The sequence below is a fragment of the Gadus morhua genome, chromosome 19 (genome assembly GCF_902167405.1).
Source record: "Gadus morhua chromosome 19, gadMor3.0, whole genome shotgun sequence".
In the NCBI taxonomy this organism is placed as follows: domain Eukaryota; kingdom Metazoa; phylum Chordata; class Actinopteri; order Gadiformes; family Gadidae; genus Gadus; species Gadus morhua.
In genome coordinates this window covers 11,911,899-11,934,944 of record NC_044066.1, presented here as the reverse complement: position 1 = coordinate 11,934,944, position 23,046 = coordinate 11,911,899, and the positions used below count along the sequence as shown (strand labels likewise).

General features: G+C 46.1%; 3 protein-coding genes across 5 annotated transcripts; 2 read left to right on the top strand and 1 right to left on the bottom strand.

Annotated features, from left to right (window-relative positions):
- Window positions 1-849: 849 nt before the first annotated feature.
- On the top strand, window positions 850-12,913 carry itih2 (inter-alpha-trypsin inhibitor heavy chain 2). The gene is made up of 21 exons (XM_030341486.1): window positions 850-1,112; window positions 1,339-1,371; window positions 1,596-1,634; window positions 2,265-2,437; window positions 2,620-2,724; window positions 3,474-3,636; window positions 3,771-3,878; window positions 4,169-4,297; window positions 4,561-4,677; window positions 4,850-5,018; window positions 5,355-5,480; window positions 6,433-6,614; window positions 7,316-7,501; window positions 8,345-8,484; window positions 9,007-9,179; window positions 9,883-10,002; window positions 10,277-10,390; window positions 10,779-10,980; window positions 11,572-11,744; window positions 11,837-11,948; window positions 12,315-12,913. Exons 1-21 carry the CDS (start codon window positions 1,020-1,022, stop codon window positions 12,460-12,462), a joined length of 2,805 nt encoding a protein of 934 aa, XP_030197346.1. The 5' UTR covers window positions 850-1,019; the 3' UTR covers window positions 12,463-12,913.
- kin (Kin17 DNA and RNA binding protein) lies at window positions 12,795-16,787 on the bottom strand. The gene is made up of 12 exons (XM_030341487.1): window positions 16,536-16,787; window positions 16,363-16,457; window positions 16,200-16,243; window positions 15,984-16,106; window positions 15,550-15,734; window positions 15,264-15,312; window positions 15,018-15,066; window positions 14,801-14,924; window positions 14,428-14,562; window positions 13,968-14,067; window positions 13,296-13,396; window positions 12,795-13,122 (listed from the first exon to the last, which is right to left on the bottom strand). Exons 1-12 carry the CDS (start codon window positions 16,647-16,649, stop codon window positions 13,060-13,062), a joined length of 1,182 nt encoding a protein of 393 aa, XP_030197347.1. The 5' UTR covers window positions 16,650-16,787; the 3' UTR covers window positions 12,795-13,059.
- A 7-nt stretch (window positions 16,788-16,794) lies between these two features.
- On the top strand, window positions 16,795-22,837 carry atp5f1c (ATP synthase F1 subunit gamma). 3 transcript variants are annotated; one of them, XM_030341488.1, is made up of 10 exons: window positions 16,795-16,916; window positions 17,482-17,516; window positions 17,692-17,823; window positions 18,205-18,412; window positions 18,778-18,921; window positions 20,633-20,697; window positions 20,795-20,950; window positions 21,739-21,835; window positions 22,308-22,332; window positions 22,613-22,837. In XM_030341488.1, the coding sequence occupies exons 1-9, from the start codon at window positions 16,831-16,833 to the stop codon at window positions 22,312-22,314; spliced, it is 930 nt and encodes a 309-aa protein (XP_030197348.1). In that variant the 5' UTR covers window positions 16,795-16,830; the 3' UTR covers window positions 22,315-22,332; window positions 22,613-22,837. The 3 variants fall into 3 exon arrangements, with proteins under 3 accessions (XP_030197348.1, XP_030197349.1, XP_030197350.1); XM_030341489.1 differs by lacking the exon at window positions 22,308-22,332 and having other exon boundaries at window positions 16,828-16,916; XM_030341490.1 differs by lacking the exons at window positions 22,308-22,332; window positions 22,613-22,837 and having other exon boundaries at window positions 16,828-16,916; window positions 21,739-21,839.
- Window positions 22,838-23,046: the final 209 nt, after the last annotated feature.

Genomic DNA, 23,046 nt, shown 5'->3' with positions numbered 1-23,046 from the left:
GCGAATACGTTTTTTTTTTTTATTATATCAATATTAATTTAAACAAAAATAAATAAATATAAAGAGAAAAGTTGACTCTCTCTTGCTTTCAATTCAATCCTGTTATTTGTTAGTTTTAATCCGACTGTACATTACTTTGAAATGATGAACCTCAGTTTTGTGATTTAGACCAGCTTGACCTCGCTCCCAGAGGTCCACGGTGCAATGTTTTTTTTCAACACTGGGATGCTGACATTTTTTTCCTTCGGCGGCCCTCAGTCAAATTTTGGGTTCCTAAATTGGCCCTCAGCTGTCAAAACTTTGAGAACCCCTGTTGTAGACCAACTTCGGAAAACTGTAGTTCCACCATAGAAACGCTAGGGGTCAGCAATACTCCGCGTCGCGCAATGAAGTCGGTTAGGAAAGGTGGAGTCCAATTCATTTTAAACAGCGCTGTCTTTTAATATATTAGAAAGCAAGCACATTTTCATCTCTCCTTGACCCAATGACGTTTTCCACAAAGGTTAAGTAAAGGATAGGAGATTTAACTATTCGTAGAGGAATAGGGACACAGCTAAGGAGTCTCACCGCGTCCGCCATCTTGTCGTCACGTGACAGCACTTAGGGTGGATGTCCATGTCCTACAGGCTGCAGCGAGACCTTACTCGTATTGTACCAATCACAATTGTTATACGTAGGCCTACAATACGCACATTTTGTGGGTAGACGCAATTAGCAAATTATGGACGATGCCTTTTCTATACCAGAGCCATACTCCCTCTCGCCCACTCGGCAGTTCAAATATCAAAGTTTCCCCCTCTCTTGCTGTGTTTTGTGAACACAACAAATATTGACCGGGGCCGGTCATACCTAGAGGTTCAGTAGAGTTCAATCTCTCAGTTCGGGGTCTTAGTTTGGTGAAGGCTTTCGGGAGAGTGCGAGCAAGAGCGACAGCTTATACCCTTCATAAGGACGTGCCTCTCTCCCCCTTGCTTGTGTTTCGGAGCCCCGCTTGGCTCGACTCTGACCGACCTGAGAACATGAAGACGCTGCCCCTCCTCGCCCTGCTGCTGCTCGGCCAGTGGGGCCACTGCTTCGAGTTCATTATAGATGGCGAGTGGGAGGGAGAGACTGTGAGTTTGGACGGAAATTATACCTTTTGGAAATGTTTTCCATGTTAATTTTTGGCCTTCAATTTTAGGAAGCTGTTTAGTTTATTACATTAAGTAATATATCCAAAATGTGTCGTCCTACTGACAAAAAGGTTGATTTTGTTCACAATTATCTAAATTAAGAAAAGTATTTTGTTTTTAATTAGTCTTTTTATGTTTATCTTCTTATTTAACCTTTTTTATCCAGTCAGGACTCGATACTCGCCACGAAAGACACAAGGTGCGAATACTCTTCAGAATAAACCCTTTTTCTTGATAGCTGATGTCCATTATAGCTATCACATAGAAGGCCTAGGCCTACAATACACATATTTAAATCCCCACTAAACTGGCCCCACACATTGATTATTACTAACCTAACTAAGCCTAAATATCTGTATTTTTGTTTCAATAAAACACATTTAAGCCCTTTGGAGGTGATCCTCATGCGTGTGTTTGTTTCAGAGAGCTATTTTGACCAGTGAGGAGGAGGAAGACTTTGAGGTGAGTTGCCCTTCGTCTGGTATTCAGAGTGTCTTCACTTTGGCCGAGTTCACGCTAATCTATCGATCAATACACGGCTGTTTGGAGAGACCACGTAACTCACTGGATATTGACCTCTCTCTCTCTCTCTCTCTCTCTCTCTCTCTCTCTCTCTCTCTCTCTCTCTCTCTCTCTCCCTCTCTCTGTACAAAATCCACAACATTGATTTTGTACATTTATGAACTTTTGAGTGGTAAATCTAATCATCGGAAATAACAGCGCTAGCATTAAGTGTTGTCTGACAATGTGATTCCTCTAGACTGAGGAGTGTAGGAGAACACGGTATTGAGTTTAGGTATTAACGTCCCACAGGTTGTGTGCGCCTCTTCCAAAAAGGGTCTACATGGTGTGCATTGTGGCAATTGTGTATGTTTTTCGGTTCATTATGTAGTATGGTTGAAGAAATTTGCTGGCATGTTTGTTGAGTTTTTGGGGACATTTTGGTGGACTATGGTCAGAATTACTAGCTTCGAGACACGCGGCATAGGAACGCAGTATAACTCACCCATGAAGAGATGGAGATCATTGTAAGGCCAGCCAAACAACGCCATCACCGCCACCGATATAACCCCAACCCCCCACCCTTTGTAGGCCATCCGCGGCGATGACATCACCGTCAAGAGCTACAAGGTGGAGAGCCGCATCACCTCGCGCTTCGCCCACACCACAGTCCGGAGCTCGGTGGTCAACTCCGGCTCCAAGGCCCAGAGCATCGGCTTCAACGTTCAGATCCCCAAGAGGGCCTTCATCACCAACTTCACTATGTGAGCCATGCCCCCCGAACCATACCATGTTATTAACAGAAAGTAACCCCACTCCGATCACCAACTTCACCATGTGAGCCACTGCCCCCCCAACCCCCACCCTCCCATGTTATTACCATTGATCAACTGTTAAATAGGGTCTCCTAGTGACTCTTGCACCTGTGTTTTTTTGCTCCCAACAGGAACGTGAACGGGATTACGTTTACGGGCTCTGTGAAGGAGAAAACCGTGGCCAGGAATCTGTACGCCCAGGCCAAGGCGAGGGGGAAGGCCGCGGGCATCGTCAGGTAACACACGGGAAAAGTCACTTCACTCACCGGAGAGTCGGTCACTCATCGGAAAGTCTCTAACCCACCGGAAAGTCACTCACACACTGCAAAGTCACTTCACTCCAGCCATTTGCTATTGAGTCATTTGACCGTTTTAGCCAAGGCAACACAGCGTGAATTCAGGTGTCATTAGGAAAAACCAAGTCAAGCCCCAAATGTTGCCACAGGAATCCAGCAAAGCAAATAACGACCGACACGAGGGTCTCTCCTTCTGTACCTCCACAAGAGGGCCATCTAAACAGCAGAAGTAGAGATTCAGTAGGGATTCAGCATTTTGCCGAAAGATGTCTGCAGGTGGGCTGTGGACATTGGGGATCCAACCCTGTTGCTTTCTGGTCTGGAGCCACTACACTGTTCTGTCATAACGACAGAATAACACCCTATCAGGAACGACTTATCCGCTCAGACAACAGTGGGAGAAGGAACAGAGAAGGTTGACCGATCAAAACCGAGTACGAGGGAGCGGATTTCGAGTGGTCAGCTAAAGCTACTTCTTGCTAGCCGTACTCACAGGTTTCAAACCCATTGATTGAAAACCAAGTCAAGCCCCAAATGTTGCCACAGGAATCCAGCAAAGCAAATAACGACCGACACGAGGGTCTCTCCTTCTGTACCTCCACAAGAGGGCCATCTAAACAGCAGAAGTAGAGGAAAAATCCTTGAAGGATAACACAACTGTAGACCCTGAACTCTTCTTCCTTTTCCAGGACAAACTCCCAGGACATGGAAACCTTCAAGACGGAGGTTCACGTTCCACCTGGCAGTAACATTCAATTTGAGCTCCACTACCAGGAAATGATGCAGAGGAAGCTGGGAGTGTACGAGCATTCTCTGCACCTGCAGCCCGGACGCCTGGTGCCACAGTTCCAGGTAGAGAGACGTATTAAAGTCGAGCTGTTCTGCTTCTGTGTGACAGCGTATCTGTTGGCTGATCTTTAGTCACTCTATCACTGTCTCTGCTTTGCTATACTTCCCATCCTGTCTCTCTGTGTCTGTGTCTCTAGGTGGATGTGTACATCTATGAGCCAAACGGTATTTCCTTTGTGCAAACGACAAATGCATTTGGGGAACGCTTCATAGGCTTGACCAAAATGAACACCACAAAAGAAAAGGTAAGAAAAAAAAGGTTTGGATCCGATGCATTGGTCGCACAGCGAAATAAGCACAAATTACGTCCATGAATCCCTTTTTTTTTTAAATAACTTTTCTCACCATCTAAGCCTATTTCCTCATGAATAGTATTCACCCATTCAACATGTGTACCCCATGATTATTGGGGATACCACAAGACTAGCAGGCCTTTATGGTCAATTTGGCATAATCCAATAAAACAAATCCTTTTTTTCTATAATGTGTGTTTGTCCGTGTGTCAATGTGTGTGTTTGTGTGTGTGTGTCTCCAGGCCCATATCGTCTTCAAGCCAAACGTTGAGCAGCAGAGGAAGTGCGAAAACTGCACGGACAGCGGCGTGGATGGCCTGTTCAGAGTCACCTACGACGTGTCCAGGGACCACAACGCCGGAGAACTTCAGGTATCAAAGCAGCGTTTATTTATTCATTTAGGAAACGCTTGTCATTCACGCTCAAGTACAGGTACAAGTCGTTAAGGAGTAGGTAGTCACCCAAACCTAGACCCTCCGACCCGTATGATACCGGACATTGGGGGAGGTTAGGGGGGTGGGGGGGTGCATTGAACCGAACCTCCAAACCACAAAACTGTCCTGTCGGTGTGGATGTAATAAATGAGGAGAGAGAGGTTTTTTTTAAATTGCCTGACTGACTTCGTCTCCTCCAGGTCTCCGACGGCCATTTTGTGCAGTTCTTTGCTCCGTCTAGCCTCACGCCTCTTCCCAAAAACATTGTGTTTGTCATCGACGTCAGCGGGTCCATGTGGGGCGTGAAGATGAAGCAGGTGAGCCAACGTCGTCATGGTAACATTTCAACAGAATGACTCAGGGGTCCTCCCAAACCCCAGTCTCAGCTCACATGCATATCCTGTCACTAAGACGTGCTGAAACACTGCCCTCCAGTGGCCTTTATCCGTATTACACTTAATCTCCGTCACACGCTTCCCTTTACCTAAGACCGTGGAGGCCATGCAGGCCATCCTGGACGACCTGACCATGGACGACTACTTCAGCATCGTGGACTTCAACCACAACGTGCGCTGCTGGAGCGAGGACCTGGTCCCCGGCTCCTCCATCCAGGTGGAAGAGGCCAAGTCGTACATCAGGGGGATCAAACCCAATGGAGGTAATACACCCTGGGGGGGGGGGGGGGGGGGGTGAGAAAAGTGAGAAAACAAGTAGTACCATGTAAACAAGAACCTTGCTGTCAACTAACATTTAAACCATGGGACACAGCTGGCAACCAATGAGTCAGCTAGCAACCAATTTCAGCTAATCAGACACCTGCTAATTATTTTCAATGTTTTGTGATTTTAATTTATTTTTTTGATATTAGTTTTTATGAAAGCTTTTGGCAATTATGTGTATTAAGTGGCCAATTCATAGACTGTGATAAGCTTCGGGAAGACGACGAGGACAGTTTTGTCTAGTTTCTGATTTGAACTCCTTTTTCCGGCCATAGGAACCAACATCAACGAGGCGCTGATGAAGGCGGTGCAGATGCTGCTGAAGGCCTCCAACCAGCGCCTCATCGACCCCCGCTCCGTGTCCATGATCATCCTGGTGTCGGACGGAGACCCCACCGTCGGTGAGACTCTCCCCCCCATGTCCACACCCTCTACACACCCTCCTCCACGAATGACCAAGTTTACCCTGGTCCGCGGTGGTTTCTTCCAGGTCCAGATTTAACACCATCTAACAAAATATCAATATCAAAGTTGGTCAAAACAAACAATAGGCGGTTGATTTAGTAAATAATTGGCTTACATGATCCTTTGTTCTGCAAACTTTCTGCAAAATCTTCTTTGAAGATATGTTTTAAGTAGAGCTGTCAAGCGATTAAAATATTTAATCGTGATTAATCGCATTAATGTCATAGTTAACTATTATTAATCGCAAATTATTTTTCTATGCTAAATATCCCTTGATTTTTTTGTCCCATAATTCTTCTCATTTTAATTCTCTTATCAACATGATGAAGTGCATCGGCTTGCCTTGTGCAAATGATTTTCTATTGATAACAACATTGGCATAAACTGATCAAAACAGGACGATACAAAAAAAGAGCCTATAGTGCAAATAAACGACTGCTTTGAACAAATGTCATTTGAACATAGCAGTCAGGCTACTGCTTCTTTGTTTTGAGCCAAAAAAAATAAAAAAAATTTTTTTTTTAATAAAATAATTACGTTAATCGCGCGTTAATTTTTTTAACGCCGTTAAATTTGGTTTGCGTTAACGCCGTTAATAACGCTTTTAACTGACAGCTCTAGTTTTAAGACAAGAATCGCTTAAGTTGGAACTCAGACCCAACACATCTTCTAAAAGTGGAATTATTTTAAACTTTAAAAAATATATATTTATAGATGTATTCAGGTTCCAACTACCCCCTAAAACCCCCATTTGAGAAACACTGATATAGCACAGCCGTCCTCACATGAAACCAAACATCATAAACAATGTCTTCCACCTGGGATAACGTCTCTCCATCCACCGTCCTCCCCCCCCTCCTCCCCCCCCTCCCCCCTCCTCCTCTGCAGGGGAGATCAAACTGAGCAAGATCCAGAAGAACGTGAAGCGCGTGATGAAGGAGGAGTTCTCCCTCTTCTCGCTGGGCATCGGCTTCGACGTGGACTACGACTTCTTGGAGCGCATCGCCATGGAGAACCGGGGCATGGCCCAGAGGATCTTGGCCAACCATGCCGCCTCCGAGCAGCTCCGGGTAGGGCCTGCTTCCTGTGGAACTCTCGGAAGTACCCTAGACGTACTATGGGGAACACTGGGTTCTGGGGTGAACCCCCTGAACAGCTCACAGTTATTATTTCATTGTCTTTAAATGTATTCAGAATTCTGAGAGACCTTGGATCCATTTGTTGTCTGTTAATTCAGTACTTCCCACTGCATAGATTCTAGAAAGTAAATCAGTGCCCAATGCAAATCCCAATCAATAATGTAATGTATATTAAAAGTAGAATCAGACTATTATACCTCGCCTGAAATTCACAATTGCACAAATTCTTCCCTATCCCATATTTCCCCAAACTCATACACACACACCCATCAACACATGCAAACACACACACACACACACACACACACACACACACACACACACACACACACACACACACACACACACACACACACACACACACACACACACACACACACGTTTGCCGCACACACATCCATCAACACATGCGCACACACGCGCACACACACACACACACACACACACACACACACACACACACACACACACACACACACACACACCCACACACACACACGTTTGCCGCACACACATCCATCAACACATGCGCACACACACACACACACACACACACACACACACACACACACACACACACACACACACACACACACACACACACACACACACACACACGTGCACACAAACAGAGCTTCTACCGCCAGGTGTCGTCCCCCCTGCTGAGGCAGATCACCATCCAGTTCCCGGAGGAGGCCGTGTCGGACGTCACCCACAACCGCTTCGACAAGTTCTTCAGCGGCTCCGAGCTGGTGGTGGCCGGCAAGCTGCGGCTCACCGAGGAGACCACCCTAACCAGCTTCACTACCGCCTCCGCCGTGAGTGGTGCACGCACGCACACACTCGTGCAAACATGTATCCAGACACACGCACGCGGAAGCACTCATGCTTCCGCATATGCATGTGTACATGCATCCACGCACATTTGCATAAAACACATGCACACATACACACACACTCACACAGTAATGGGCATGCATGCACACACAAACATACACGTAACCCCTATGCTTGCACGCTCACATGCTTGCACACACAAAGAAGCATGCCGTGCACACACACAAACACACAAACGCGCTCGCAAACATGCACGCCTACCTGCGCCTATACACACACGCTCCACACCAGCAGTCCACCCTTGAAGGACGAATCCTCTCTGATTTCCAAGGGGGTCCTTTTAGTGCAGGGGTCTCAAACTCAACTTACCTGAGGGCCGCTGGAGGTAGAGTCTGGGTCAGACTGGGCCACATAAAGTATTCCACAAAAAAAAGTAGCACAACTGACCCAATCTAATTCAATGATCGGGCTATAATTAGAACACGTTGGCTATGTAATCGCTGACAACAGGAGAAATTTCATAGTGGTTGGTGGAAACCGGTGACATTTCTAGTGTTCTTTGGCGTTCGATGAGACTCAGGACACACAACTCAAAACTGGGACTGTCCCATCTGGTCACCCAATCACGAGTGATAAAAAAGCGTGGCAAGCGACTCCGCAAAAAATGTGCGTTTGATAACAACGCGCGGGCCGCAATAACACTAAACTTTGATGTCAAGTAGGGGGCCACAAAATATCATCCCGCGGGCCTCAATTGGCCCCCGGGCCGCAAGTTTGAGACCCCCTTTTTAGTGCAAAGAATCATCCACACCTCCCCCCTGTAGGCCAGCATGGACCTAACCCTGGAGACGGAGACCGAGATCGGGGAGCTGGACGCCAAGCTGGCCGGCCAGCAGCACTCCGTCACGGGCTTCGCCAGGCAGATGTGGGCCTACATCACCGTCAACCAGCTCATATCCGAGAGGTAGGGTACCGGAGCCTGGGTGGAGGGGGAGGGGAGTGGGGAAGGGGAAAGAGGGTATGTATGGTGTTATGAAGGGGTGGATTCAGGTAATAACCTGAATAAAGCACGACCACATACAACGATCTAATACAATCCAAGCCTAAGATTGTCCCCGCTTAGTACACATGAAGTGGTGTTAGTAGAAGGACGGAAGACAAGATTCTAACATCTTGACATTCCTCATTTCGTACGGATGTGTTGTTATATAAAAGCATGTTTAATAAACGAAACATATTGAGTCAAATGGATCCAAATCCATAACACAGGAGAGGCATGTTTCTATTCAACCCGCGGCCATCTTGGCCGGCGTTGAGATCCAAGATGGCCGCGGGGTGAATAGAAACATGCCCCTCCTGTGTCACCTCGCGGCCATCTTGGGCCGGCGTTGAGATCCAAGATGGCCGCGGAGTGAATGGGACACCATGGAGGTCCATGGAGGTCCACGGGTCCCCCGTGGTGACGGATTGGGTTCCCTCGCGGCAGGTCCCTGGCGCCCACGGCGGCGAAGAAGAGGAAGATCACCCAGAGGATCCTCACCCTGGCCGTGGAGCACCAGTTTGTGACGCCGCTGACCGCCCTGCTGGTGGAGAGCGAGGACGGCGGGGAGAGGCTGCTGGCCGACTCCCCCAAGGACCCCAAGCAGGGCTGCTGCTCAGGTCAGCGCTCCCACCGCCCGACCCGGACACTACTACTACTAATAATGATAATATCAGTCTTGCGCATTTCTAGGAGCAAATGCGCTCTCAGAAAAAAAAAAAGGGAGGGCTTTTCTCTCAAAGCACTCCCTTTAAAGTGTGGTCCTTTGGAGGCTTCATTTCAAGGGCTACGTAGCCCTACGTCTTGGCCCTAGCCCTTAACCCAAATGAGAATTGGGACAGCCCCTTCCCCTACAAAAACAAGGGAGAGGGGGAAGGGGTAAGGGGTGGGAATGAGATTGGGCCTACGTCTCCCATCAGCCCCCTGGGGAAATCAATTAAGCTGATGATTATCATTATTAACTTTATTTGAAAGACTCATGGTCCATCAGAACACTTACAAATGAATACAGCAACACATACAACAACATAATAAAATTTAAAAAGGCAATGATACCAGTGTTTCCACATGGGTGACTGGTATCGCACAGTACTAAAACCAAAGACATTCAACGATAGATTGATTGGCTTTTTACAGAATACTTATATATCATCCCAATTTGGCTTTTTTTTGCAACTGTGTGAAAGAGGAGAAAAAGATCTACACACGATGAAGTAGAGAGGGTGGCAACGTCTTTTGGGGTTTTAAGTTTCAAGATCAACTCTCAAATCGTACCTACGACAGTTTACCCAACTCTCTCTTGAAATGATCTTTCCTGTGCAGGGATGACAGTCCCGACCCCGGTAATCCTGAATTACTCACCCCCCCCCTGGGTCCAGCCTCCCACGCCGCGGCCCCTCCCCAGTCAGATGGATGGATCCAAACTTGATCAAATCACCATAGGTAACACACACGCACCCTCAGAAAGACAGGTACTTACTGTACGCTCATGTACCAATAGCTTATTTGCAGTGGTCATCATCTACCAAAGAAGTGAACGCAATTCATACTACAGTAAGAATTAGCTAATCATTGTTTAGGAATAACTAACAAGGCATCCTTAGTCGAACCACATGTTAGCTTACTCCAATGTAAGGATAGTTTCCCCTCATTGTGACTCTAACCTAAGTTGTAATGACTTGTAACTGTATCAATAACTCACCACCCTTTGTCCTAGTCGAGAACGACCCCCACTTCATCGTCCACCTTCCCCGGGCCCAGATGGACGTCTGCTTCAACATCGACTCCGAACCCGGACACATCCTGAACCTGGTCTCGGACCCCGGTGCAGGTACCCCCAAAGCCCCATACCGATCATGTCCGCATGACTTCAATCTGACAAACTTTTCGTTATGCTGTGAATTAAATTAAAATGATCTTGACTTTAAATTCATGGGTGAGCGGAATCTTTGGATTCAGATATTCCAGTAGACAAACGTCAAACCGTTGACATTGTTTAATCCAAAGCGACATACAAGTGAGGTCAAAAACTCAAAGCATAACAAAACTGTAGGTCTAACAACCAGGATAAGACCTTGAAACACAAGGTTTAAGTCAAGCGCTCACGAGACCGTTCAACAACAAGCTGCCAACCAGTCGGTATTTGCCCCCTTGTTCCTCGTCCCTCCCCGCCCTCTCTCTCTCTCTCTCTCTCTCTCTCTCCTCCCTCGCCCGCCCAGGCGTGGTGGTGAACGGCCAGCTGGTGGGCGCGAAAGGTCCGCGCGCCGACGGCAAGACCAGCACCTACTTCGGCGCCATCTCCATGTACTACCAGCCGGAGGGCCTGGAGGTGACCGCCAGCACCGAGCGGATCACCGTGCGGGACAGCCACCGGGGCCACTCCTTCACCTGGGCGGCCACCGCCAACATCACGCAGGACGGGTCAGAACCACACGGGGACTCTCATCCATCAGAATGACCAAATTATTATTATTAGTATTATTAAGTCATTCGTCCAAGATTGGATGATCACGCTTTTATTTATTAAATATATCTTTGTTTCAAGCACATGCTCTCCGGACAAAGAAATAATGCAAAATTGTATAAAATAATAGATCATGATTAAAAAACGACAGTACGTTAAAACAATAGAGCCAGGAGATTGATGTTACGTGACCTTGAATAACACAACCTCCCAAAAAGACTCCTTGCTAATATGGATGATGGATGATGATAATGTTGGTTTGGTCATTATAAATCATTCATAAAGACAACAGATAAAAGTGTATCGACCAATTCCGCAAAAGTAATTATAAATCATCCCTTTTCAACGCACCCAAAGCACTTTACATAGTTAGTGTGTATGTGGGATATGACACCTCATCCACGACCAACGGTGGTTGAGGTCAGTGAGGGTCACCCTGTTATAACGTCACCTCATCCACAACCAACGGTGGTTGAGGTGAGTGAGGGACACCCTATCCTAACGTCGTCCCCTAACGTCGTCCCCTAACGTTTTCCGCGGTGCCTCAGGGTGAAGATCTCCATCGTGAAGGAGTCCCACGTTACGGTGAGCGTCAACGACAACATCAGGGTGATGGTGCTGCTTCACCGCGTGTGGAAGAAGCACCCCATCAACGTGGACTACCTGGGCATCTACGTCCCCACCGACAACCAGTACTCCCCGCTGGTCGACGGGTTGATAGGTCAGCCCTCTCTTAAGATCCGCATTAACCACCTCTCCACGTCAGGCCTATGAGGACAGGATGGGTCACCGTCTTGCTTTGTGTTCCACCAGGCCAGTTCTCCGTGGAGCCTGAGGTGAGGGTGTATAACCCCCACCCAGGGGCAGACCCCCTGAAGGAGGAGGCCACCATGGAGGTGAAGGGGCACCAGCTGTCCGTCACGCGGTAAGGAAACACGTCACTACTTTGACAAGGAGAATAAAACGTTGATCAAAGGTCACCTTTAAAGTGAGGTTGAACTATTAGGATACAATCCATTTTGGGAGTATATACAAAATATTAAGTATGACGACCGTGAAGAACTGAGAATGCATAAGGGTTTTGTGTTTTAGTTCAAATAAATGAAGATTAACATCTTACAACAGGGGCTGTGGCGAACATAAACAACTATGATATATTAAAAAAATTAAATAAGCGAAAGATTCCTTGGTATTGGATCAACATATAGGAACAGTTTCATTAGCCAATCAGAGGGTACGCCCTGCCCTGCCCTAGCCTAGAAGCTTATACTCTTCTTTCTGTGTGTTTCAGGGGATGGCAGAAGGACTACAGACAGGACAGGAAGCAAGGCTCGGACGTCTACTGCTGGTTCGTCCACAACAGCGGGAAGGGCTTCATCGACCACCACTACACCAGCTACATCGTCCCCCACAGCCACAGCTTCCTACAGCTCGCCTAATGGGGCAGGAGGGGGGCCTAGGGGCTGGAGAGGAGGGGTGTGGAGCGATGGAAGATTACAAAAAGACACAAAAAACTTGGGAGGGGGAAATATCATTTTCTTTGGGAGGGAAGCAATTTAAAAGTGTGAAATCAAATGCTGTGTTGGTTTGTTTGGGGTGGGTGTCATGTGACATATTAGTGCGTGAATCATTAATAAATACAAAAGCATTTGGCTTGATGGTGGGGACTATACTGAACCAGTGAAATGACATAGCCGTATGACCACGTTTCTCTTTGCTTTAACAAGTTAGTATGAACAAGGAGACTCAACGAAAGAAAAGAAACAAGCAGTTCGATATTTGTTCCACTTTATTCTGGAGGGATCCAAACAATGTCACGAAATTGTAAAGGACAAAATAATTACTTGTCGTGGTGTAACTACAAAATAAAAACCAAAAGACTAAAGAAAATTAATCTTGAAAATTGATTTACTGAAGAACAGTCAACAAACGACAAAGATGATTATTTACAGCTGCCGGAGACCAGGGAAATGAACTCTGACACAGTAGAGCCCGACACAGGCTGCCTGGGACAGACGTCGCGAGCGGAGGAGCGGTCAAGGCATTTTAGAGAAGTCCTCATAAGCGACACCTTCAACTCGCTTGCCCTTCAATCGACCCTGAAAAAAAATAAAAAAGTTATCAGATTTATTATAACAAGCCTTAAAAGGAGACACTTCAGAAGTGCTGCAGTTTTTGGAAAAATTACGGTTCTTGTAAAAAAAACGAGCCGAGGGAACAGCGCCGTCGGTGGTGAGACGCTGTAACGCGAGCGTTTGTGCTCTGTACTTACGGAGTCCAGGGTGAGCGTGGCGGAGAACTTCTTCTCGTCGATGCCCTCCAGCACGGCCTCTGTGTCCCGGTACTCTCCGTTCAGGATCATGACCCGTTTACCTGGCCGGCGACAACAGGAAGAGAGCACTGAGTCGGGGGGTGGTTGAAGAAGATCGGTTTGGATTTTAGGAATCTGGTTTGAAAGCTTGTAATCTCATATCTACAGTCCTACTATGTATGACCTTTGTCGGGGAAACAGCGGTATTTCTAAGAGAAATAATTTGCGGAGGTGAATGAAGCTTTGTGAAGGGGATTTTATAAGTGTATTTTTGTGGCCAGTATACACTGTGATGATTTGAAACCTTTTTGACACTTTTACAGATTACTTCTGCTGGCCGAGTTTGTGTTAACTGGTTATCCACTTACAGATCCTCGCCTCCAGCAACAGGGAAATAAAGCCCATTTCACCCAGATTTGAACTTGTCCGCCATCAGACTTATCAGACCTAAAGTCTGATGTGTGAGACCTGGAAACTTGTTATACTGCTTAAACATTGCACACAAATAGTAACGGTAAATAGTCAATGAGACGCTTATAGATGCAGTTGTCCTTCATTCATATCCAAACCCATTAAATACAGAGCATTAACACAAGCTTTCCACATGGATGTCTGACGGCCTCCAGGGCTTACCTGGCGCAGGTATGACCGTCTCCAGGTGGCTCTGGTCCAGCTTCAGCTTGTCCCCAGAGATCACCAGTTTCACCACCGCCGTGTACTGGTCTCGCACCTCCTGAAGATACAACCAGTGGTGTCCATAGTTAGATCACATTACACTCTCCTGACCCCTACAATCATCTATTTCTTAATCTATATTGCTCAGTAATATGGAAATAAGTATAATGGGCGGAGATTTTACTCTATAAATCAAACAATATGCTTATGAATTCAAAATCTGTCATACTTAGAGGTCATGACAATGAAGTATATGTAAATGTAAAGTATGGTAATCAGATTAATGGTCACTCGCATTCGCTGGGCGTATTTCCTCATCGTTGTTAATTTAGACTATAAAACCAATATCACAGTCGATTTTCCTTGTCTTGATATCTACTTTCTTCGCCCAAACCCAAGTCTAAAAAAAACCTCTTACTTGGATGACCGCCTTCTTTTTGTGGTACTTCTCTCCCAGCTTCTTGGTGACGATTTTGACCACAATGTTGGGCTGGAGCCAGTTCTCCGTCCTGGCCGACGCAGACATCTGCTTCTTTTTCTTCCTCTCCTCCATCTGGAAACACAATTCCCCAACGCAAACATTTCACAACATTTCCTGTGTTTTAGTGACATCACAATTGTGAGTGTCCATTGGGATGTTTGCTTGTGATGTCACTAAATCACAGGAAAGGGCAGATTTTCAAACGGCTTGTAATGGCTAATCACACTCACACCTGGTTGTATAATATCACCCCTTTAAAAATATTTCGCTAACCTACTTTAGCTTGATCCACTAAGACACACCGTTTTACCTCAATGATCTCCTCCAGTGCGGACTTCTTCTTTTTCTCCCTTGACTCTGAGGCAGAAGAGGGCTCTTTCCTCTTGGCTGTAGCTCCTGCCGGCGCTTTCAGGGCACTGGCCCCCAGGAGGGAACTGAGGGAAGGCGATAGATTCAACGTTACGGGAAAGCTTTCCACAAGTCATTTTGGTTTATTAGATCATAAAATTGCAGGAGGCTTTATGTACCTTGGTTTCGAAGGTCCCGCGACAGAGGAAGAGGCCATATTGAAGGCAACTGAAAAATACATAATTTCACTATTAAACGTCAAACTAACTTTCACCAACAGGGTCAAATAGTATTCAGCAACCTTCAAACAACACTTCAAATCGCCATGTCTTATCTAAAGCACTTGAATTTGCAAGTAAGTAGGCAGACAGTCGACCACCCACGTGAAGGATCAACAACATCATCATCAACATCCAAAAACTTACTTTTTTCTTCCTCGTTCTCTCGTATCAGCTCTGTGAACGTCGGAGCCTCCTATCAAAGCAAAACCAAAAAAACGAGTTTACCAAAAAAACGTAATTAGTTGCTAATACTAAAAAAATCCAAAAGAAGTATACAAGCATCGCACTAAATAGGTTAGAGTTAAAGAGTTAAATATAAAACATAAAAAAAGTTGAGTACTGTAACAAAGTATCTAACTTTGCTACTTTCTTTGAAGGCGGTTATTCAGTCCATTGTGTGCCTAAAAAAAAGGCTAAACGCCAGACTGACCTCGGGCTCGCGTCCGTCCTTGCCGCGGCGGACCTGCTCCTCGATGAACTTGGCGCCGCGCTCCTCGTCGTCCAGGTCCTGCTTCTTCTTCCGCTCAAGCTCCTCCTGGCGGCGGATGGTCTCGGGGTCGCGGTCGATGTACTGGATGTACCAGCCCTTAGGGGTCTCGTCCACCTTGGCCAGACCTGGCGGGGTCATGGACGGAGGTGTGTGTAGGGTTAGATGAGCTCAAATCTGGGTGTAGGCGGCGTTTTCACTGCCAGTTAGAAATCCATGATGTAGCTTAAGTATGTGACTAAAACAAAGACCCCTCTTTTATGAGACATCATCTTATTTGATAGACACCAATGCAATAATTGGATGGTCATTGGATGTAATACATACAAATATAGTTCAACATCACACACACACACACACACACGCGCACCCCTTACCTTCTTTCCCCACCCACTTGGTGAAGTCTGTGAGAGTCTCCCATTGTGTGGAGTTCATATGGACGTGTTCTCTGTGACTGATGTATTCATTGTAGACAATGTTGTTGTGAACTCGCTTGGTCCCTGTGGGTTAAAACCAAAATTGATAGTTACAATATACATAGTGTAAATGATCAAAACATCGGCACTCGTAGGTTGAAGAGAACCGTGACTTACCAAACCGTCTCCTTAGCAGCTCCAGGAAGTCCCTTTTGAATTCACTAGATACGACAGAATAGAAGAGTCGTTCAACTCAAAGCCAAGCTGAACATATGTAGCCGTAATTTAGTCCAAAGCCATAGTTACATCCCACGAGATCAATATCATCAGGACTACTCACTCTGAGAAGTAGTCCATGAACTGATTGGGGTCTTCTGAGGCCAGCAGCAGCTGTCTCTGGTGGGACTCCGCCATGCAGTGGCATTTAAACCCATTCTGTGAACACAAAACGTTTGTTAGGACGTACATTTTTGAGCTATGTTAAAGGTGTCCCTTGTAGTGATTTGATCCTACCTCGTCTCTGCATTGTTTTTGACACATCTGGCAATACCATCTTAACTTTTGAAGCCCTTTGGATTTGATCCTATTGCCAATCGCTTTGGGACTGAGAAAATCAGCTTTCCCCATTTGTAAATGTTGTATATGTAGAGCAAAACCCGCACGTTAAGCTATTTAGCTATTTCTGAAAAACCTTCAGACCGAATGTTTGCGTTTGGATTTCAGATCACACAACTTCCGGTCTGAAGTGGATGTCGTCACGGTCGCTCGTTCAAAACCACGCGAGACCCCCTTCCATTTCGCTACTCACATGCGCATGCGCAGTCCTGCTTGTCTGACCTTCATAGCAGTAACCATGTTCGCCAGGACCAGCGCGTTGGTGTTCCAGCCACAATGGTAATGTTTATATTTTAACGTAAAGCCAGTACGCTCTCAATGTTTAATTTGTCTTCAGCTTTTCCTACCATGTGTATGCCAAACAGCATTGCTTTATTCGAGATTACCCGTGTTTTCTGACTGCAAGGGCGTGTTAAGCCGCAGGCCGCGGCTTGTGCTGCTGACAGCAGTGCAGAGCCCATTGAATGGTCCAAGTTCAGCTACATAGCTAAGCTAAGCTAGCACGGTTGACATTTCTTCCCACTAAGGTTATGATACTGTGTTTCGCGTTTGATCCCCTCCAAAGACACTCATCCACATCGTTGATATTTTATAGCTATACGAACGAGTTTACATTTGGCCTCATGGAAAATGAATAAAAATAACAGTTTGCCGACCGCTATTCTTAGTTTGTGAACCAAAATGCTAACGATGTAGCCGGTGCGGTTTCAAGACGTTAATCAATTATCACAAAGCAGAAATATATTTGACATTCGAAACAATGCACTCGTATGCATACTATGTTTTAATATACTGGTTGTGACTCGGGTCAACGGAGGACTAATGCAGTGTTTTGCTCTTGCAGTGGGCAGGTCAGGAACATGGTCACCTTGAAGGACAGTAAGTGCAGCTTCAACTTTTATTTTTTTAAATCAAGTTCTCTAATGCAGTTCAACAATCATTGCTTTATTCCCTTTATAATGACTTGTAAATGCATGTCTACCTTTGCATCCGTTCATTTTAGAATCTCCACAGTGTTTGTGTGTGGTCAATTATTTTCTTACTCTTATTCTAGTCACCATTCGGTTGAAGTCCATCAAGAACATCCAGAAAATCACCAAGTCCATGAAGATGGTGGCTGCTGCCAAGTACGCTCGTGCTGAGAGGCAGCTGAAGCCTGCTCGCGTCTATGGCACCAGCGCCCTGGGTAATGACAAATACACACTGGATAACCTCTTTATAATCTCCTGAATGGGTCATCACTCCTTTTTTTTGTCATTTTTAAACACGGGATTCCTCCTATCACCATTTGTGTGCATTACCTGTGTAGTGTATGGTTTTCCTAGCTGTCATCCTTATGTATTACTTCTTTCCATTCCTGGTAATATGTTGGAAAACTCGAGAGTGCGTGGAAGATGATGGGAGTAGGATATTGCTTGCCCCCCCCCCGCACAGAAACAAGACACCGTCGTAGACCTTTCATGTCCATTAAAAGGGCGGAGTCGCTTAAGAAACAATGCAGAGACTGTATATATTTAGAAAATGTCGATTCCGTAGCACCTGTCTGAACGTTACGTCTGACCCTCAGCCCTGTACGAGAAGGCCGAGATCAAGGCCCCCGAGGAGAAGGTCGCCAAGCACCTGATCATCGGTGTGTCGTCCGACCGTGGGCTCTGCGGAGCCATCCACTCTGGCGTGGCCAAGGCCATCAAGGCCCAGATCGGCATCATGGCCGGCACTGGCACGGACGTCATGGTGGTGAACATTGGGGACAAGCTGAGAGCAATTCTGCACAGGTACGGTGTCCCTATTTATATTTGAACTTGTATAAAACGTTCTGAGAAGCTGCACTTATTGGCTAGGTTAGCTGTCAATTTTAATGAGGACTACCGCTTTAAGTGCTTGATTGGTGGAGTCATGCAGCTGTTAGCTCTACCTGTTTGTAACAAACATTGTGCGGCGCAGTGGAGCTTGTAGATTTTTGTGTTTCCACGTCATGATCTTGTCGTAGATTCAATGAATCCCTTTGAAGAAAGATGCAAAACTTTTTACATTAACGAGTAACCGGTTGAACGTGTATTTTTGTTTCCTATGATAAAATGTTCTAAATTGTTGTAAATGTTAATATTCCTCATACCCATGGCTGCTCTTTCTCCCCCAGGACCCACGGGAAGCACATCCTGATGACCTGCAAGGAGGTGGGCCGTAAGCCCCCCACCTTCGCGGATGCCTCCATCATCGCCGGCGAGGTGCTCAACTCCGGCTACGAGTTTGACCAGGGCTCCGTCATCTTCAACAGATTTAGGTAGGCAGCCTGCCCACAAGATTTAAAATGTGCCTTCTGGCGTACGTCTGGAACAGTTTTTGTAGTTATTTAGAGGATATAGTGCTCTCAGGTAGGGGTGCAGGATATATCGGCTATGTACGATATATCGATATAATTTCCAAGGGGATACAAGATTTGACAATATCGTTTATATCGATATGCGTTAAAATGGTCAGTTTCCCCCTCAAGCGTCTACAGCGCTTGCCTTGGAGACTGTGAGCGCGACCCCTCCCCCTCCCACTCTGTCTTTCCGAACGTGCCGTCTGCAAAGACGCCTCATTCCCGCCCCCGCCGCCCCCTCACAACACAACAAGCATGGATGATACCCGTAAAGAAAACGAGACGGCCGCGGCGGGAGACGAAATTGTTTCAAAGAGGAGAAACAACGGCTCCATAACGTGGAAATAGTTCGGGTTTAAAAAAAACAGATGAGCAGCAGCTGCAGGTCATCTATAGAGAGTGTAGCAAAACCGTTGCGACTAAAAGTGGAAGCACGACAAATCTGTTACACCATTTACAGCAGCGGCACAAAGTGCAGTATGAGGAATGCGTAAAACTCCGTGGCTGTGCTGCTGCATCACCGGCTGCGACAGTTTCTTCTGCCCCGAAACCAGGGCCGGCGCTCGGCAAATGTGTTGGGGGCGCCCTCTGGTGACGGTCTTAATTAATTAAAATATACGAAACAAGCAAAATGAAACCAAACATGCTCCCAAATGGAACGGAGAAGGGAAGGGGCGGGGGATTAAAGTTACGGCGCACTGAAACCTTCACCGTAGTACGCAGGACAATGCGACGAAGCCAATGCTCTTAATGGTAGCTAATGTGTGTAACCTACAACTTTATATTGTTATGCATAGGTGATTATTTTGTGAAGAAGGTGAAAAAAGTCCCTTTTTTTTTTAATATGTTCATTCAATTCTGTTGAAAATAACGATACAAAATCATATGTTGCAGTCAAACTGACATATGTTTTAATAAAAGTGCTTGCAACATCTCACATGTGGCTTTTGACTTAGAAAAAAACCATCTAACCCACTCTATAGAAAATATCGAGATATATATATATCGCTATTCAGCCAAAAAATATCGGGATATCATATTTTGCCCATATCGTGCAGCCCTACTCTCAGGCCTCGCTGTCTCAACTCGTCACAAACAGATTTCAGGGGGTCCAGCCAGAATGTTTGTTTGATTGAATTTATCCGGGAACCCAAAACTGCCAGACCGGGTAATCCTATAAGGCCATATTTACATTTTATCCATACTTTTTAGTACTTTGCATTTCAATCCAGATGTGGACCTTGATCAATCCAAAACATTACTTTTAATCCAGAATAGGTTCCTTGTAAGTCACAAAGTCTCTTCTGTGGAGAGGCCAGACAAGTGTGTGTGTGTGTGTGCTTATTAGCTAGCTAGAGGTGGGAGGTTCCCTCAGGTGTTGGAGGTTCTTGTGGTAGACGAACAAGCCATGATCCACACTTAATAAACAAACCCCATGCAATACACAAGCTGGCTGAGGTCTTTGTAATTCTGCATTTCCACTACTTTGGTAGTGGAAAATCACATGCTCCTTTTTTAGGAGGGGCTCATGGTGGAATTGTGTTTCTCTATCTGACATAGCCTACTCAGAGCTTGTCTGATTTAGTGTTGTCTGCTACAATATATCGACGCTCTCTGCTTCTTCACGCAGGTCTGTCATCTCCTACAAGGCCGAGAACAGGCCTGTCTTCTCCAACGAGACCGTGGCCAATTCAGGTATGGCACCCATCAATAATTTCAGTGTGCTACGAAGAAGCGGGTTCATTTCCCCTCGTCGTGCCGACCTTTGACCTTTTGACCCTCCATCCGACAGAGAGCATGGGGGTCTACGACGACATCGACGCCGATGTGCTGAGGAACTACCAGGAGTTTGCCCTGGTCAACCTCATCTACTACGGCATGAAGGAGTCCACCACCAGCGAGCAGAGCGCCAGGATGACCGCCATGGACAGCGCCAGCAAGAACGCCTGTAAGACGGCCCCCTCGAGCCCCTGACCCCACGCCCTCAGATCGCACTCTCGTCGGTCCCAAACTGATGGAATGCAGCCTATTCACGCAGAGTTCGGGGGCAGCAAGTCACGTCTCAATTTAATATTTCCAAAAGGTTCCCCCGTGGAGGTAGCTCAGACTACGCAGGTTGAGAAGGCAGCATAGCGTCTTCGTCGGTCAAGATGTCACACAATCCCGTGCGCCAGCTTCCCCACTCTGACAAGAGTGAAAAGCAATCGCGCGAAACTGCCAAGAGTTGTAGAAATGCTAGTTATATTGAGGTTTAGACGACTCGACTGCAACACCAAATAATGCTACTCTAATGGAGCTGAAAATATGAAGAAAGCAGTTAGTCCGAATTACCGACGGGAGATAATGTAACTGTTGATATCAAGTCCCTCGCAATCAGACTCCTCAACGGGTAACTTTATACTAAACTAGATGGATATAGTGTCGCCTGGGTTTTTGACCTTCAGCCAAAACAAAAGGTGTGTATGTATGATGTCAAAGGAGGAGGGAATCTCACTAGGAATGTTTGGTTTCGCAACGAAGTACATTTGGCTGGTGGGTGATTATTATTCAACTTTTTGACAAGTCAAAAGATTTAGGTGGTTTCATCCTCCTTATTTTCTAATTTGATGGCGTTTTAGTAAGAATGCAAGGAGAATCTCAATCCGCGTCATCGGCCAAGAACGGTCAAACCCCCGCCCAGGGCGACTTGCTGTGTACGTCTGGTTAAAAGTTGTCTTTCTGCTCCTTCTCCCCTAGCCGAGATGATTGACAAGCTGACTCTGACCTTCAACCGCACCAGACAGGCCGTCATCACCAAGGAGCTCATTGAGATCATCTCCGGAGCGGCTGCCCTGTGAGTGAGCGTCCTGTTCAGTGTTTTACAGGGCTCCTAGTTTCCCAGAAATCGACCCTGCTGTGTGACATGGTCACAAGTGGGATTGTCCACCTAGATGAATGATGGATGGATGAGTCGACTAGTTGGTACAGTCCACTGGATGGGCTGGTTGACTTATTTATCCATTATAAATTAATACGTGTGGACGATCCTGCTTGTGATGTCACTGTCAAGATTTTACAATGGCTTTAGGTGGCTAATCAAATAGGGGCCCTTTAATTTATTGTTCATTGACTTGATTTTACTGCAACAATTTCTGAATGTATCCTCAATACTAAAAAGGTATTTTATTTTCATTAGCAGTCTTTGTAAGCACAAAAAAAAAACAAGTCTCAAATTATCTCTCGTTCATCATGCATGTTTGCTACACTATTTAACCCTCGATTCTGAAACTAAATCTGCTCCTCCCCTTAACATCTGCTGAACCCAGGACCTGATGTGTGTTCACATCAGAGGTAACCTCCTGCGGGAGTCCACTTGTGCCCCCCCCCCCCAATGTCTAATAGCGTCGCAGATCGAACAACGTGATCCCACCCTCTAGAGACTGTGGAAGCCTGTAGTGTTCCCACTCTGATACGAATGGACCCTGTCTCTAGTTGATGCTAAAACTAGATGCTTACAAGGAACTCCCAAAGTTGTAGTCCATTTGTAGTTGTTTGTTGGCATCTAGGGTCTTGGTTTGCTTTGTGCTATGTTCCTTCATTCATCCTGCTTTCTTTCTTTTCTTTTTTTCAGATAAACTGGCCCGACCGTTGTTCCAATTCGGGCTGTTAGTCCTTCTGCTTTACGTGCTGTTCAGCGCTGCCGGAAAAGCTCTCGTCATAAAGCATCTGAACATTCGTGTTTCTATTTGTAAAATATATAGAAAAAATTAATAATAAACCTCTTACAGAGAACAATTGTCTCTTTACCTGTCCCATCTGTGTCGTCCTGACAATAAATATACCTATGACCAAGATGCTACCGAGTAGTGATGCTTGACCAACGATTTTAACTCTGATTTCATCAGTTGAATTCCAAACTGTTTCGGATGGTATTTCTGGCAAGCTGGTGGTTTGGAGCTAGTGGATGATTGGCATTTGTGGGATATTGATTTCAATGACTAGCAGCTGGGAAAAAATAAAAGTTTGCCCGAGAGGGTGTTGTGTTTGGTTTTAGTTCTGAACGTA

Bases quoted from the DNA above. Each gene is read 5' to 3' on its own strand.
- itih2 (XM_030341486.1), top strand. From the start codon at position 1,020: ATGAAGACGCTGCCCCTCCTCGCCCTGCTGCTGCTCGGCCAGTGGGGC. The intron at 10,981-11,571 runs GTCAGAACCACA...GCGGTGCCTCAG, and splicing joins GCCAACATCACGCAGGACGG to GGTGAAGATCTCCATCGTGA. The intron at 11,745-11,836 runs GTCAGCCCTCTC...GTGTTCCACCAG, and splicing joins GCTGGTCGACGGGTTGATAG to GCCAGTTCTCCGTGGAGCCT.
- kin (XM_030341487.1), bottom strand. From the start codon at position 16,649: ATGGGGAAAGCTGATTTTCTCAGTCCCAAAGCGATTGGCAATAGGATC. The intron at 16,244-16,362 runs GTGAGTAGTCCT...TGTCGTATCTAG, and splicing joins TTCATGGACTACTTCTCAGA to TGAATTCAAAAGGGACTTCC. The intron at 14,068-14,427 runs GTAAGAGGTTTT...TTGTATCTTCAG, and splicing joins AAAAGAAGGCGGTCATCCAA to GAGGTGCGAGACCAGTACAC.
- atp5f1c (XM_030341488.1), top strand. From the start codon at position 16,831: ATGCGCATGCGCAGTCCTGCTTGTCTGACCTTCATAGCAGTAACCATG. The intron at 16,917-17,481 runs GTAATGTTTATA...TTGCTCTTGCAG, and splicing joins TTGGTGTTCCAGCCACAATG to TGGGCAGGTCAGGAACATGG. The intron at 18,922-20,632 runs GTAGGCAGCCTG...TTCTTCACGCAG, and splicing joins GTCATCTTCAACAGATTTAG to GTCTGTCATCTCCTACAAGG.